A 16,501-nucleotide genomic window follows, 5' to 3' on the forward strand; every position below is an offset into this window, starting at 1 on the left:
GTGAGCAAAACAAAAAGTATTGACATTAAACCAATTATTTTTCAACAAGAGTTAATGAATAAGTAAGCAGAGGTGGTAAAAATTGTTTTCAGCCACCGATTGCAACAGAACCCAAATAATCAACTAAGCAGTCAATTTGGAGGTTGGAACATACATTGCAACTAAAATGGCTTTACCGGCTAAAGTTTTTACGCTTTCGAGAAATGGTGAGTTTAAAAATTAATTGATTTGTTTAAGAACTTTATATTTCGCTTATTTTATGTATGGTTGAGGTTATGGGAGTTATGTCACATCTTAGTTCAAGGATAAAATAATTATATTACAAAATGTCATAGGTCATCGCATGTTTGGAACCAGTCTCCGCTTATGTTCAGCTGGCAAAGATATAGTAACTGTACCGAAGGGCTATGTCTATGTCAATAATAAAGAGTTGAGTATGGAAATCAATGAGATCACTGACCGCGCAGCAACAACAATGTTTTTAGGAGAACTTTTTCGAGGTTTTGCTGTGACTTTGGCTCACATATTTAAAGAACCAGCCACTATCAACTATCCCTTTGAAAAAGGACCTTTAAGTCCTCGTTTTCGTGGAGAGCATGCTCTCCGACGGTACCCAAGTGGAGAGGAGCGTTGTATTGCTTGTAAATTGTGCGAAGCAATATGCCCAGCGCAAGCTATTACGATTGAAGCAACAACTCGTTCCGACGGTAGTCGGCGTACAACGCGATATGATATAGATATGACTAAGTGTATCTATTGCGGTTTTTGTCAGGTAATACACAAAAGCAATTATTCAAAAATTGAGATTAATCTTTAAATTTTTTAGGAAGCGTGCCCGGTTGACGCCATTGTAGAGGGCCCCAACTTTGAATTCTCAACTGAGACACATGAAGAATTATTGTACAATAAGGAGAAGCTGCTTTGCAATGGAGATAAATGGGAATCGGAGATTGCATCTAACTTGCAAGCAGATCACTTATATCGATAAATTATTTGGGTTACGACGAGTTAAATTCCTCAAATTCGTGACATATATTATACTTCAATATAGCTTGAATAAAGGCTTTAATTAATGCAATTATATATGTAACACTTTATTATTCATTTTGAGCCTAAATATTTTGTAATAAATGGTAGTTACGAATTTAATTGATGTGAATTATGCCTATTGTCCAGGGCCAGACAAAGATTTCTCCATAAACTTCTTTTTGGCGAAACAAATCCACCATTTATTGGGCTTTCCATCTTCACTGTTAAATACTTTCTCGCAGACACGATTTCCGATTTCATGTCGCAGTTGTAAGAAATATTGACGCATTAAATCTGAAACCGATGTTTGTATTTAAATATCAATGTTTGTTTAGCACATACTATAACCGCTGTTTATAACTTACCCGCTTCTTGTGTATTTTGTGGTCTAGCATAAACAGCATTTAATGGAAATCCAGCATCTCCAGGAATATCAAATTTTGAAATAGCCAAACTGTACATTTCTTGTGTGCCATGATTTTTGTTACTACAGCGTTGTAAGCGCTTCAAACATTCGGTGATATATAGTGTAATGTAAATGAGAACGCGATCCACTTCAGACTAAAAAATGTATTTTGTTACTTTCTTATACGTATGTATATACGAAAAATAATATCGAGTTATTACCTTTATCTCATATGTACGGAAAAAAACATTTGCTTTGAAGTAATATAGTGACTCATCAATGATATCGTTTTCAATATTGGCACTGGGAGCAGGTCCACGAGCTTGAGTTCGTAAAGGCAATATAGCCATATTTCCAACCACTTGGGGAAATTCCTTAATCTGTGAATGGTAGGCCTAGAAAATATTTTGATATATAAACAGTACAATACTTTGATTCATTTTATATGTTGGGCGAACTGACCGCACCCCGTTATGCTTTAAAAGGTTTTATGATTTCGGTATATTTATGATATTATATTTACCGGCATGTCTGTTGTATTTAAATTTTTTTATTTGATCGGTATCTAATTTAATTTGTAAGCAAATATTTTCGAATTATTGAAATCTAGGTTTATATACGAATGCAGAAGTCTAGGCAAATATTGACAATTGCCTTAAGTCAAAGAATGTCTTTTTATTTTAGTTTTTCTCTGCTTAAGTTTTTACTCATCTTTTCGTCGAATTCTCTTTTGTTTTTAAACTTGTGCGCACTGTTGACTTCTGTCATATATGAAACTTATGGATGATTTACATACAATGTTCGAAGCTTTTATCAAATTGTTCAAGGGATAAATAGCATAAAATGTTGGAAATATTGTGTTGGCACTTGTTATTTTATAATGTACTTTACATAATAGCATCAAGCAGTAATGTTCGAACCGCACAAATATTTAAAAGTTTGCAGGGGTCTTAGCCTCAACGAAGAAATTAAAAAGTTTGTTATTAAGAAGAATATGTATTCATGCGATTTTGGGCTAGTTCCCCCACGCTTAAAAATAAGAGTTAGTTGATAACTTTTATTTATTGCTCACTGAATAATAGTTATGCAGTAAGTTTAAAATAACTCTTACGCAATAAGAGTTGTCGAGTAACTTATCGACACAACCTTTTACCTTGAATTTACATGGGGTTATCGAGTATTAAGATATTTATAGCTATATAAGCACATCCCTAATTTAATAGGGAAAATAGAAGAGGTTGAAAAACCGGCGAAACAAATAACAATGATAACAAATCGGAATAACACAACTGTCAATTGAGGATAATGCGATAACGCGAAAAGTGTTCAAAGCTGATAGGTAAATACAAGAAAAGGTGAAATAGATGACAACTAACAACTAAATAGCTAAAATTGTGAGCGAGGCTTATTCACAAGTCATTATTGGCAAAGGCAAAAAGAACAAATGTGAAGAAAATCTTACGTCCAATAATCCGTACTGCAGTGGAAACGGAAATAACGTCAATTACGAAACCAAAATCCATAATCTTCAATATAACCGAAAAATGATTTAGAAATTAATATATGTTATGTTCCTACAATAAATTTTTGATATCCAGAAAGATATTAAGTGTATAAAGTACATTAATTACTTGCAATATAATATATAATCTATTAGAGTTTAACTATAAAATCTGCGTAAATATGCTGACTTTATATTATGCCACTGCTACATTCCTGCAGTCATCGCGTATAAAGAACGTCTGTGCAAAAATTGGGCAGCAACTAGCTCTAAATACCAGCATTTCATTCTACACGTTGCCTACTGAAAATGACGATGGTTTTGGTGAGACAAACAACGAGCTAAATACTTATTAAATATCAAATTTTTTTTTTATATATAATGTTACCTATTTGCGTGTATATAGATCCTTCATTAGCGGCTTCAGATTTTTGTCATAACCGAAATACTGCGCGTGTTTCTGAAATACTTTGGTTAAATGGTTCCCATCGCGGTTGCTGTCTACATCCGGTGCAAGTGGTTCAATTAAAGCCGTGGATATCATTTGATGAGAATAATGCGTCAATGGAGAATAAGCTACTTCCCTTCGCTCATTCAACAAATCCAAAAGCTTTGTTGGATCAGTTTGCTGCTTTAAGGAAAGAGAACATCTTGTATCTCTTATTGGAAGCCGATATTCAACCTTGTTATGAGTTTGAGAATTCTGCAAATCCTATACGGGTATGTGAAAATAATATGCTAAATTTTTAATTGTTTAACATGAAACTTGATTTTGCAAATAATTTATCATTTGAGACTTAGAAGATTAAATTACAACAAATAAGAAATTACAAGTACAGTCTGTTGTTTTAACAGTTTTGCTTTTATTTATTTTTTTTCAGATTGAAAATTTTGGTAAGCTAATAGCATGGAAGGTTGACTCACATCTTGCTGTGCTCATTGAGACTGATGTGGAACATTTTACCAAATTGTTGTTGTCCACATATTTACAAAATAAATTTCTCATTAACGATCAGCTACAATTACTGAGGATTGAGTGTAAGCTAGTTATAAATTATGTGTTAATAATTAATGTGTATTCTTTTACCAACAAGTACTCATTTCTAATATAATTAATATATCATTTCTTAATTTGCCAGCTATTAAATATGAGGGTAGACCGCAGCCCATGAACATGTTGGCCAGCCATTTGCGCAAGCCTGTACGCCAGTGCGAGTTGAACTTAAGTCATGAGGATTGGCAGCGACATTTAGAACATTTACGTGCATTGAGCGTATTAGCGCATCAAGCAACTGAGTTTGAGAGTCAAAAAAGTCGTACCGAGGGTAAAACTACAGGTGATGTGGTTAAGCCAGATCTTATACCTTACGAGCAACAGGTAACTGGAAGCGTCGCGATTTCAAAGGCAAGTAATTTACAAGAACCGGAAGCTGTTGGCACAACTACTTATGCCGAAAAATATTCCGAAACATCCGACACTCTGATGGATGTCAAAACAACTTCAACTGTTACACCTAGTAAATCGTCCATGGTGACAAAAGTAACTATACAAACTGAAAAACCTGTTCAACTTGCTTCACCTTTGTCCAAAATAAAGGCTAAACCGACCGAAATTAGGAAGCCAGTCGCTGCTAACACCAATTCTGGTGGCAGCGGAACCGAAAGTCGCTTTAAGACTACTAAGGTCAGTAGAAATTGATTTAAATACATATGAATTAAATTTGAAAACAATCCTTTAGGTTCCCGAAGCTTCCACATCAACAACAGTAACAGAAAAGTCTTCAGCAAAATCTGTGCTGATATCACCAACACTTCCACTCTCTGATCCACCTATTACCATTTCTGCGGCTGCAGCCGTAATAACAACAACTATAGCACGTACCAAAATGCCTTCCAACAGCGCGAATCAATCTACTGATTTTGATAAGATAGCCTCAGGAATTGTACCCACATCATCACAAAAACAACAATCGATACCTTTAGAAAGTACACCGCTACAAAAAAATAAAAATAGCGAAAGTGACTTATCAACTTCCACGCACGCATCCACAAGTTGTGAAGCATTATCAAATGAAGATCAGAGAAAGGGTCTTAGTTTAAAGAGGTCGGATATTTCTTACCCATGTAAACCAACCAATGTATTTGTTTATTCCGAAAGCGCTAGTTCGCGTGAGGGAGCATTGTCTACGCTTAAGAATATTTTAGATAGGGAAAGGTAAATAATATAAAGTGACCATAAAAAAAATTTATATTTCCACATAAATACTTTTTGGCATTCTTTTAAGCTATACAATTTATGCAATGACTCCACAACAGTTAACACAAAAATATTGGATAAAAAACACTGGACTTTTAGTAGTCTGTGGCAATGTGCCTACAAATGTTGGAGAGATACTAGTTGATTATTTTTTATGCGGTGGTAGAGTACTCTCCTTATGTTCGGATATACTGAATTTTGTACTGCCCAACTATCGAACTGCCGAGGTGATTGAATATAAGTGTACTTTGTGTTTTTTATAAATAATTTGGTTTTTATAAAAAAAAAAAGAAAAAAAAAACGACAGCTGTTTATTCTGCCTGCTCGTATATTTTTCTTTAAGTTAAATATCTTGTTTTTATATAGGTGCGTGAAAATGAACTGGTGCAGTTCTCGTACGATAAATGGCAAAAAATAAAAATGATGCATCATATATTTTGTTATCAGCCTTCGCCCGTCAAGAAAAACTTCTCTACGGATAGTGACGATGCTACACAATTAACTACGAGAAAACCGTAAGTTTTTGAAAAATCTCAAGTATTCAGCTAAAACACTTCTGCAATCACATGCTTATACTATACTACACATAATTACACTGAAAACAATTAAATTTATTTGTATAGTATATAATTGAGCTGAAGGGATGATGCAAGATGTTTATAAACACTGTTCGTATAATGTTTTTACGTTTTTTCAATTGTTTGAGAATGAATAATTGTGATCATATTAAATTCTCTAGTAATATTACATAATATTTATGTACATATACATATGGATGTATATGTATATGCGCCTACAAGTATATTGGTATTTAACGCAGCGTCTAAGTACTGAATACCGAATTACCATAATCGTTAAAAAATAATACTTATTTTAATTTATTTTAAGATAGGTGTTTATACTGAGTTAAATTTTTGCTCTTACACTATTGAAATGTATAAAACCAATATATATTGTTTTGGCCACTTCGAGTGTTTTACAAATTCGCCATTCTTACACAGTATAGTTAGCTTTACCTTTTTTGGAATAATTTACTAATTTATATGCATTTTTTATTGTACAACTCTTTTTCTCTAATTTTGTGTAACATTATGCATTTTTTTATTAAAAACAACCATCATTATGTGTGCGTATACATATTTGTTAAACTTTGTGCCTTGCCGTTAAAATTTAACTAAATTGTTGTTCATTTATAATATTTACTACCTACACATATAATTAAATGTACATGTTTCATTCATACTCGTTTATTTTATCCTTTGTCTATTTGTACAAACTGGCTTTGAATGATTTGGGAATATAATAATAATGAATATTTGTATGATTTTCAAATTATAAACATTCTTTCGGTTATTCCAAATTTTGGTTTGCCCTTTGGTTATACGATTTTCGTTAAAATTTTCTCCACATTTTTTTGTGTGTCTGTTCCCGTTTGTTTTCATTATACCTTTTGCTCGTTCTTGTGTGTGTTGTGGCAATTTCTTCGTACATACATACATACATTTATGTGGTGCAAAAACAAAACAAAAAATCGGCCCTTAGAGCTCTAGTATGTCCAAGGTCTGTCGAACTTCAGGATCTTCGTGGTAAAGTGCACAATCTAGATGTGAAAGTGCTTGGCACTGAGGAAACGTGGAATACACCCAGTTTGTTATTGGCGAACAGCGTGCAAAGTGGAGGATGTGCCGTGTTCTCGCAGGTAATCAACCGTTAAATAGTAGTGAACTTCAAATTTTCATTAATCCTTTGTCACAATTTTGCGCATATTTTTTGGTTCGTTGGCACTCCATTATTAAATATTAAACCGAACACATGCGAATGCAATTTCACCTTGTTTAAATTTTTTCTGAATAGTTTATAAAGTTCAATTATATGACGTGGTCGAATTCAGCAAAAATGGAAAGAATGTTGGCAGTTACAAGACAGAAAACCTGACTCCATGCAATACGCATTCAGTATTGGTGACAAAAATTTATTAAACCCATTATGTTCGAGTTTAAAGTATTGTTTACTCGAAATAAGCAACACTCTTTGAAATCGGGATAATAAATTCGTAGTTTGAATTTCATTTAATTTCATATGTAGGCAGAATTTTTCGCAAAGTTTGGCAATATGATGTTAAACGTTATATACAATATTTTATCAGATATTCAAATTGAATATTCTCAAAAATAATTTTTTTGTTTAATAATTATTTTATTATATTATTTAATATTTAATATTTTTGTGTATTTAATATTAAATAATATTCCTAAATTTTCAAGGTACATTTGGAAACGAATCCTTCACAATTCGAAATGGATGAATCCAAGTACAAGATTCTAATGCAGAATGAACAAGTTCGAATGGAAATTTTAGCACATTTACTGAACAAGCATTTGGATATAAGCGTACAGCAATTAAATACCAACGACGCCAAATGCACATATCAGGAAGCATATTTTCTTGGGAGACATGAGGTAAGGATGTTAAAAAAGTACGTATGTATGTATGTACATATATGTCACCTAAAATGCAAAATAACGTAACAATATTTTCGAAAATTTACAGTGGCGTGAATGAAATAAGAAATAAAATGGAACAAGAGTGAAAAAAAAAATGTTAATACCTGAAAATGTTGGACAAATGTAATTTTAAGTAGTGAATCGTAATCAATGATACTCAATTTTGAATTTTTTGATGTTGCGTATTTTCCATTTTAGGTTATATTCAGTTTTCGTTATTTCCCATGTTGTCTTATTTTGCAAGTGCAAGTTTTCAGCTTTTCCCTAAAAACAATCCAACGTAAGCAGGCTCTTTATTTTCGAGTTAAACTGTGCCTAAGTAAGAAAAGTAAAACCCCACAAATTTTACATGGGTTTTTTATCTTTTGCAATAAATATTGGGCAGTCGAAAAAGTCTTTTCGTATTACTAATAATACTTCAACTTACTTTTTTATATTTWTACTAATAAATAAATAAACAAATATGTACCATTTTGGTCGACCGCGTTTTACCATTTTTCCGCTAGAGACATTGTTCCATCAGTGTAAATCGAAATTTCCAGACCGAAAGCGAGCGAGCCATTGTTGTGCTACACGAACTGATACAGAATTGTTTTCGTACATTTAATAAATTTCATTGGCATTACAAACTTTGTGGCGATCTTAATATACCCTATTCAGGGTATAACAACATCGTAAGCCCATATTGACTGTATATTAAGATAGGAAGTGGTAATTCACTAATTTGTTTATGCGATAAAAACTCTCACATTTTTTGTAAAAATTATTTACAGTCAAAATTTGAATTGTTGGAGAAGATTAAGATTTCTGGAGCTAAGAGTAACATTATAACCACATCCAAATTGACCATGCAGTTTTGCGATAAGGGTGATAAACCCAAAAATGCCAATACAAATGTTCTTCCAATATTGATACATTCCTGTCCGGAGGATTTTTCAACCGTGGAATATTTTGATGTAAGTAAGCTAATTATGGAAATAAAATAATTAAATCTACATCCGGAGCGAAGTTGTATTTTTACATGGCTCTAGTTCATATGTTTAGAACAAGAGAAATACTATTTTATTACCATTCCATAATTTTATAAAAATAACGAAAATGTGTACTTTACACAAAGCTTTTTTCTTAATATAGAATTTAAAAACCAAATATATTGGACGGCTCGTCATATATGCACCCGTGGTAAGTACCAGCATGAATGTAATAAGCGATCTGGAGCTAATGGACGGCATTGCGGTTTTGGTGCGTCAACAAATGGAAGGTGTCGGACGTAGCAACAATCAGGTGAGGATACATTACACACGAAATTCCCTTTCTTCAGACTCAAACGTGGTTGAAATTTCAATTACTTCTGTTTTTTCTGTGTAGTGGATTAGCCCTCTCGGTTGCGCTATGTTTTCGTTGCAATTACATTTGTCGTTGGATTCAGCCTTGGGTAGACGTCTGCCATTATTGCAACACATTATCGGTTTGGCTATGGTGACCACATTGAAAGGAAATCCGACTTATAAGGTAAGAAATAACAATATTGCCATATGTTTTAAAGCGTTAAAGATTTAGCAGGAAAATCCTGAATCGGTCAGGAGTATAATAGAAAATATGGTTTCTAAAATATGAAATGATTGTTGTAAATTCAACGAAAATAAATTGTTTTAATTCTAAAATACCTGTATGAGATATCATAATCGAACCGAAACTAAAATATTCCATATATAATATTTGTAGTAGAGATTTACACATACTCATTATACCCTGAATAGAATATATTAATTTTCCATGTAGTTTGTAACACCCAGAAGGAAAAGTCGAAGACCCTATAAAGTATATAAATAAATGATCGGCGCGACGAGCTGGCTGTGTTTAGTTATGTCCATATGTCTGTATATACGCGAACTGGTTTCTCAGTTTTTGAGATATCAATCTGAAATTTTGTACACATTATATTCTCCACAAAAACTGCTCTTTTGTCGGATCTGCCGATATAAGACTAGCATATAGCTGCCATAGAAACTGAACGTTCAAAATTACGTTATTTTACGGAAAACTCTTTTATTTATCAAAATACATATGTCACCATATTTAACACAGATTCTTGTTCAAGGCAAAGCTAAAATATCCGAAAAAAAATTTCAATTTGGACCACTAACATATGTATTACCGCTGTAAAAACTGAATGGCTAAAATCATGTCCTTGCATGAATATCTTTTTTTATTTATTGAGATATTTTCACGAAGTTTAATATAATAATATATTCGGAGACAATTTTTCAATTTCCGAACACAAATTTTAGAACGGATCTCTATAGCATATAGTTGTTACACAATTCATGTATAGAAAACTATTTCACTTGACAAGATATCTTAATGAAATTTTGATGGATTATTTAGATAACCATTAGAACAACAACAACAATAACAACAACGAAGTTTTGTATGGATTATCAAGATAACGCTACAATTTCCGATCAAAATCAAGTTCTTGCATTGAAAGTTTTTTTGTGGAAAGTATAATTATAAAAAATGCCAAGCAGTGCAGTTCAAGGTTTTTGTGCTAATATAGTCCTTGGAACGATTTAGAAGAGTTCTTGAATATCACATGGGAGTGTATTAAAAATCCTTTATAAACTGCGCTACTTGGAACACTAGTTCGAGATTAAGCCTGTTGGTGCCTAATTTCCTAATAATATATGCAGTGTAACAACAATGTTTAGCTCAATTATATTCATTTATTTAACCTTTCGCAACTTCATCACATTTTAATGTTGTTTGGGTCTCGTATTGGATAACAATAGATTATTATTCTCTTGGTATTTAAAGCCAATATGCCATACATTTCATACCCTAAATTCTTTCATATACATAGGTACGTACATAAACAATTAAATTTTAGATATTCAATTTTTTAATATAGATTACTTATTTGTACATACATATATACGTGCCATATTGATGTATGTATGTATCTCATTATCATGTTTGCTAATCTCATTGGAATTACTGTCTTTTGGTTATCTGTAAAATGTGTAATTAGTCGTTTTAATTATCAAATCATTATGTATTTACAATTGCATTCTTTCGAAACAATGTCTGACAATTATTATCTCTAACGTCCCCGAAACATCATATACTCACATATAACATAATCATAAAGAAGATTTTTAAGAAATAAATGAAAAGCTATATCTATTTGTACTTAGTACGTAATAGGAATTAAATAAATGTTAAAAATTTCGTACAATATAATTTAAACACTTCATGTTATGTTCTTAAATCTTTCCTGTATTTTTTTTATCAACAATTATTTACAATGATTATCAAATAATGTAATTTCTTTGAAAATTGTACTTGACAGTAGTATATTTGATTTACCCTATTTCGGGTATATTTCTAAACGTACACACTAAGCATGTGCATATACATTTAAACATAAATGTGTTCGCTCGCTTTTAATACTTAAATCTAGTTTACAATAAACTTTTTTTCTTTTTGTGCCACATGCCAAAGTGTCATACTCAATTTATAAACATGCGTTGATACATATATGTATGTACATATGTGTCTCAGTTCCTTTGGGTGGCCCCGCCTTTGATGAGATACACAACATATTGTAGATTTGATTAAAATACTGACTCTGCCGAACGTGACAATTGTACGGGGTGTGAGGGACTGCGCGATAAAGGTTTTTTCGGCAATCGCTCCAAAAGCGAAAGCAGTTTCGCGAAATCTGGCCTGTCGTCCGCTTGAAATGACCAGCAGAGCATAAGTATGTCTTTGACATCACGCGACGTCTGTAAGTTGGCTAATGTTTGCTTCATACCACGTCCCACCTGCCAAATGACCGATTCTGGTGGCTGGGACTTAAACGGGAATTCGCCACATAAAAGCTCATACCATACTGTCCCGAATGAATACACATCCGATGCCTTTGAGAAGGGTAAAATTTCTTCCGTCGGCTTAACTGGCATTAGAGCACGCATCAGTTCAGGTGCCAAGTAGCATAACCACCCATTAGGCACTCCTAGACCCATTTCGCAATATAGTAATTTAGTGGAACTAAATAGACCGAAATCGGTGATAATCACTTTTCCGTTCTCTAAAAAAATATTCTTTGTGCGTAAGTCCTTGTGATGAATGCCACGAGCGTGAAGATAGCCCATACCTTGTGAGATTTGTTGCGCTACTAGCGTTGTACGGTTGATGGTAAATTTATCGCGACGTGCGTGAATGTAGGTGTAAAGTGTATTGCCTTTACACAATGACGTAACAATGGCTAAATGGGGTGGGTTCATGCATGCACCCATAAATAGTACTAAGTTTTCATGACGAGTCTTCTTAAAATTGGCCACTTCCAATTTAAATGCCTCTAACATGTGCTCATCGTCCAAGTAGTCTTCTTTGAGTAATTTAACCGCTACATCACCATGCCACAATGCCCGATGTACAGTGCCAAAACGTCCCTTTCCGATTGATTCCAACAAATGCAAATCGTCATAGGGTATATCCCATTCTTTAAGGGATAAAGAATTTTGTCTTGGCCAATTTCCCGAATCACCATCTTCGGTAGAATCTAATCTGATCGGTGTGCGATCAGAGTCCGTACTGGCTGAAGTACTACCCGACAATGAGACGGTTTTATCACTATCATTGGATTTGTGTGTATCGGCTAGTTCGGAAAATGGATCGCGCTTATCGACACCGGCTGAGCTGAGTTTACGCGGGTAAAACGAGCCTGTTGTGCTGACTATGCTTGAGCTGATGGAATGTACGGTGCTATTAGTGGAAGCAGTTACGCTCGGAACATTAGTACAGCTATAATAAGATCCCACGCATGTAACAACAGTGTTGTTTGATAAACTGTCACTACCATGGCTCGATTTGTTGATTGAAGATGTGAGCGAATTGTTGCAATCGTGGAAATCAGACTGCTGTGAGCAATTAAATTCGCCACTCGTCGAATCCGTTCCACTAGTTTGCGAGGAATAAAGTGTTTGCGTAGTACCACCCGCAGCTTGATTACAGTTAGATGTGATGGTTACATCTGGAAAATTAAAAAGACTTGCGTGCTTGTGGAATGAGGATGGAGTGGATAGCATGTTAGAGCTCGTGCTTGAGCTGCCACCACCGGAAGAGCTCATCATATTCCCACCGCTCGGAATGAAAACAGCTCCCGCATGTGCTGTTACCTGCTGTTGTTGGAGATTGAATAGTGCTGGACTAGACGGACTCGAGCTATTACAACTTGAGGCGGGTGAACTACTATCACGCTTTTGCCTTTGAATTGGTGATGTATTGGCTGTGGTCTGACTATGTTGCAACGAAGCAAATCCTCCATGATCATTAATTGTTTTCTTAAACTCATCGACAAATTCCGAGGGTAGGCCACATGATGGTGGTACATTTTGTTCACAGTCCTTATGACAACGATACTTGCATTCTTTGCACTTCAAACCGAAGAACATTTGTTTTTGACAAAGGTCACAAGTTGACATCACCTGGAAGACCTTGGCAAAACGATGTGATATCGTGTGCCCCATGCCTAATGGCAATGTGCCCGGAGATCGTGGTACTTGAAGATTGTTTGGATTATTATTATTTTCTACAAAAACATCCGAGCTAGCAGACGAAAAACTATCAGGGCTGGGGTCGGTGTTCAGGCGGGAGCGTGACAATGTTGATTTGTTGTTAGTCATCATTGATGCGCCAACTACCGATGACGCTAATGATTGTGATTGTGGAGAACCAGTACTTGATAATGGCGTGTCGCGAAATTGAGACCCATTTGATTTGGATTTGGCTAATGGTATCATTGTACCGTCCGGATTGCTGGCAGGTATATTGGAAATAATACTGGAAATATGCGTAGGTGTATGTTGTTGCATGTTGGATAATAACGTCTGATGTTTTTTCATTGGTGGTGGTGTGCCAGCCGGTTTGCAACGTAGTGGAGTGCCATTTACACTGCTTCCTCCACTGCAAGCCGTACTGAAATTGCTGATTATACTAGTGGGTGTGAATGGAGAATTAGGTGGTGATGGTGTTAGCGTCAGTGTTAGTGTAGAACCTTGTATACTAGACAAATCGTCAGTGGTATTATTGATTGCTGCAGTTGATGATGATTTACATGTGTGATCGTGAGAAGGCGACTGACGACTATTTCCCGCTGATTGGTGATGGTGTGGTTTTCCTTGTTTGGTAAGCATTCGATGTGGTCGTGGCGAGGCTGTTACGCCGATATTTCCCATACTGCTACGGTGATGGTGATGATTATGATGACGATCCCATGAGTCCCAAAACAATTGTTCAGTCAGAGGTTCTTTCTTCTCAGTAGAAACATTATTTCCACCTATGGTGCTATTGGTGGAGTTTTCACTCTCCACAATGCTTAGGCTTTCTTTACATTTACGTAAGTTCTGCATAGCAGTTGTAAGCCTTCTTATATCTTCATCTTTTCGATAACTCGAATTATTGCTTAACAAATGCTTAAGTTCCTCATCACTCTGTTCTAGAAGTTGCTCTAATGTGGACAAGCGGGTCAGACAAATATTTGATGATTCTTGACTTATTCCAACAACTCGTAGCCATTTTTTTAACTCCGTGCTAGTAGTATGAGATAAACCGCTTGCTGGTATCCTTTCATTTAAACGTGATTTGGTTAATAACAATTTTGAGAACATTCGAACTAATTTCGACTCAAGACTACGGATTTCTTGCTGAGTTAAAGTAGCGCTTGTGGCACATTGTGTACGCAAGCCCTCTAAACGATCGGCCGATATATCTATCATATCCTGTATGACATCAAGATCGTTGACAGGTAACGGAGTTGTGTCTGCGGATGTTGTGGTCATTTTTCAGGGGTAGCGACGGTGTCGATGGCAGGGTGCGGAGTACTATCCGGTTACTGCATTAAAAACAAAAAATAAATTTACTGAAGTAAATTAGACGTGTTATGGAAAGTAACTAGAACAACAATATTTTTATTTCATTTTTATAAATACCCATACGTATATACATTGTTTATAGATTGCTGATACTCCAAATGCATTTTTCGGGTGGTATCATTATGATCACACATTCTTTTTTTGTTTTGCTTTTGTTGTTTTTATGTTGGTTTGGTCTCGGTCGAAGTCGGCTTTTTGCCGCATATCGCTCGTTTCTTCTACCGTCCGTCTTAACTACTTGTCTAGCGTATCCTTAGGTGGTAACGAAAAATACGCACCAAAAAAAGTACAACTCAACATAATCGATTTTTCATTTGTATATGAATTAAGTTCGCAAGTGTAGAATAATGGCTTAGAAACATGAAATACAAATCATTAAACCATTGCGTTACACTTGTATATGCAATTATATCTGCAAAGTGAATTCGACGCCAATTCTGGAAACATTGTGATTACAAATGCATCCTTTTTTATTCGAATAGCACAGTTCATTGCGATCAAAGACAAGGTTTGAGAAAAACGTTTCCCATTTGTATAATGTATATTAGATTTAATATTCTTTTATTTGAACACACTTCAAAAGAATTTCACTTACTTTTTCTTTTAAAGCAACTTTGTTACAGGCTGCCTTTTTTAAAAGAAAATAAACGTAATTTTTCGGTAAAAACTCGTGCTGAAAAATTTGTAGTATTTTAGAGACAACTAAACTAGCGAGTAAGTAAAGCAGCGATTGCACGAATATCTGCAATAACAGAAAATAATAAGCGAGTTGCCACATAATTCATAAATGATTAATGACAAAATTAATCCTGGATGTATATTAATTTTTTTCCCTGATAAAAATAAAAAGTATTTAAAATTCAAAACCCGTTTTCTCTTTAAAAGGATCTTGATATTCGTTTAAAATGGCCCAATGATATTTATGCAAATGGCGTGCAAAAGATTGGTGGTCTTATTGTGAAAACAACAATGTTCGGTTCGAAAATCATTGCAAATATAGGATGCGGAATTAATTTGGATAATGAAAAACCTACAACTTGTATCAATTCCATTATTGCAAAATATAATCAGACAAATCGTACGAATATACCAATTCTTAAATATGAGGAATTCATTGCATTAACATTTAATGAAATTGAAAACATCTTGGAGAAGGTGAAGTCGGGCGATTTTGATTACTTTTATGAACTCTATCACGAACATTGGCTACATAAGTATTAATTTGATAATACTTTCTTTATTAATACTTATCATTCCTAATTTTTTATAGTTTACAAAAGGTAAAAATATACGACAAGTTTGGAAGCCAACAAGAGGCGACTATCATTGGTATTGATCATGTTGGTTATCTTCAAGTTAGGACAGTTGACGGTACAATAGTATCAGTTCAACCGGATGGAAATAGTTTTGACATGCTGCAGGGACTAATAGTACCTAAATATAATTAAATGGAAAACAAAAACCTTTTACGAAATTTGTTCTAAATCCATAAAATCACTATTTGTTAAAGTGCAGTTGAAACCTATTTAATATATAATATAATGTAACAGTTGTTTCTTAGCTAAGTTTGAATATAAGGTATACTAAATACTTGTTAGTAAATTTGCCATGACATTGGAATCTATTTACGAATATAGACTTTGAAATGTAAAAAAAAAAAAAATAAAAATATTGATTCTGTATCTAATAAAGCAACTAGTTCATCTAAAAAATTTAAAACTCCAAAATCCGTTCAGCGTTAAGAAATTAAATAATAATAATATAAAAAATCAATTAATAACATATTTGCTTTTTATATAAAATATAATATGTTAATAAATTTCTTAGATGATGATGAAAGTATTTTGTTAATGTGTTTATGATATA

General features: G+C 34.0%; 4 protein-coding genes across 5 annotated transcripts; 2 read left to right on the plus strand and 2 right to left on the minus strand.

The window, feature by feature from the left end:
• Nucleotides 1-56: 56 nt before the first annotated feature.
• LOC108978068 (NADH-quinone oxidoreductase subunit I) lies at nt 57-1,083 on the plus strand. The gene is made up of 3 exons (XM_018948162.1): nt 57-206; nt 336-772; nt 827-1,083. The coding sequence occupies exons 1-3, from the start codon at nt 167-169 to the stop codon at nt 986-988; spliced, it is 639 nt and encodes a 212-aa protein (XP_018803707.1). The 5' UTR covers nt 57-166; the 3' UTR covers nt 989-1,083.
• LOC108978069 (actin-related protein 2/3 complex subunit 3) lies at nt 1,070-2,153 on the minus strand. Its single transcript, XM_018948163.1, has 4 exons — nt 1,959-2,153; nt 1,657-1,830; nt 1,395-1,590; nt 1,070-1,323 (listed from the first exon to the last, which is right to left on the minus strand). Exons 1-4 carry the CDS (start codon nt 1,962-1,964, stop codon nt 1,166-1,168), a joined length of 534 nt encoding a protein of 177 aa, XP_018803708.1. The 5' UTR covers nt 1,965-2,153; the 3' UTR covers nt 1,070-1,165.
• Nucleotides 2,154-2,684: 531 nt separating this feature from the next.
• LOC108978040 (biotin--protein ligase) lies at nt 2,685-16,326 on the plus strand. 2 transcript variants are annotated; one of them, XM_018948126.1, is made up of 14 exons: nt 2,685-3,260; nt 3,343-3,656; nt 3,818-3,974; nt 4,076-4,620; nt 4,676-5,151; nt 5,222-5,420; nt 5,560-5,708; nt 6,736-6,892; nt 7,458-7,652; nt 8,471-8,653; nt 8,832-8,981; nt 9,066-9,209; nt 15,521-15,849; nt 15,906-16,326. In XM_018948126.1, exons 1-14 carry the CDS (start codon nt 3,119-3,121, stop codon nt 16,081-16,083), a joined length of 3,318 nt encoding a protein of 1,105 aa, XP_018803671.1. In that variant the 5' UTR covers nt 2,685-3,118; the 3' UTR covers nt 16,084-16,326. The 2 variants fall into 2 exon arrangements, with proteins under 2 accessions (XP_018803671.1, XP_018803678.1); XM_018948133.1 differs by having other exon boundaries at nt 6,754-6,892.
• Nucleotides 10,404-15,348, minus strand: LOC108978051 (kinase suppressor of Ras 2). The gene is made up of 2 exons (XM_018948138.1): nt 15,231-15,348; nt 10,404-14,595 (listed from the first exon to the last, which is right to left on the minus strand). Exon 2 carries the CDS (start codon nt 14,540-14,542, stop codon nt 11,315-11,317), a length of 3,228 nt encoding a protein of 1,075 aa, XP_018803683.1. The 5' UTR covers nt 14,543-14,595; nt 15,231-15,348; the 3' UTR covers nt 10,404-11,314.
• Nucleotides 16,327-16,501: the final 175 nt, after the last annotated feature.

This window comes from Bactrocera latifrons, unplaced genomic scaffold, assembly GCF_001853355.1.
Source record: "Bactrocera latifrons isolate USDA-ARS-PBARC rearing strain unplaced genomic scaffold, ASM185335v1 scaffold_117, whole genome shotgun sequence".
Lineage (NCBI taxonomy): Eukaryota > Metazoa > Arthropoda > Insecta > Diptera > Tephritidae > Bactrocera > Bactrocera latifrons.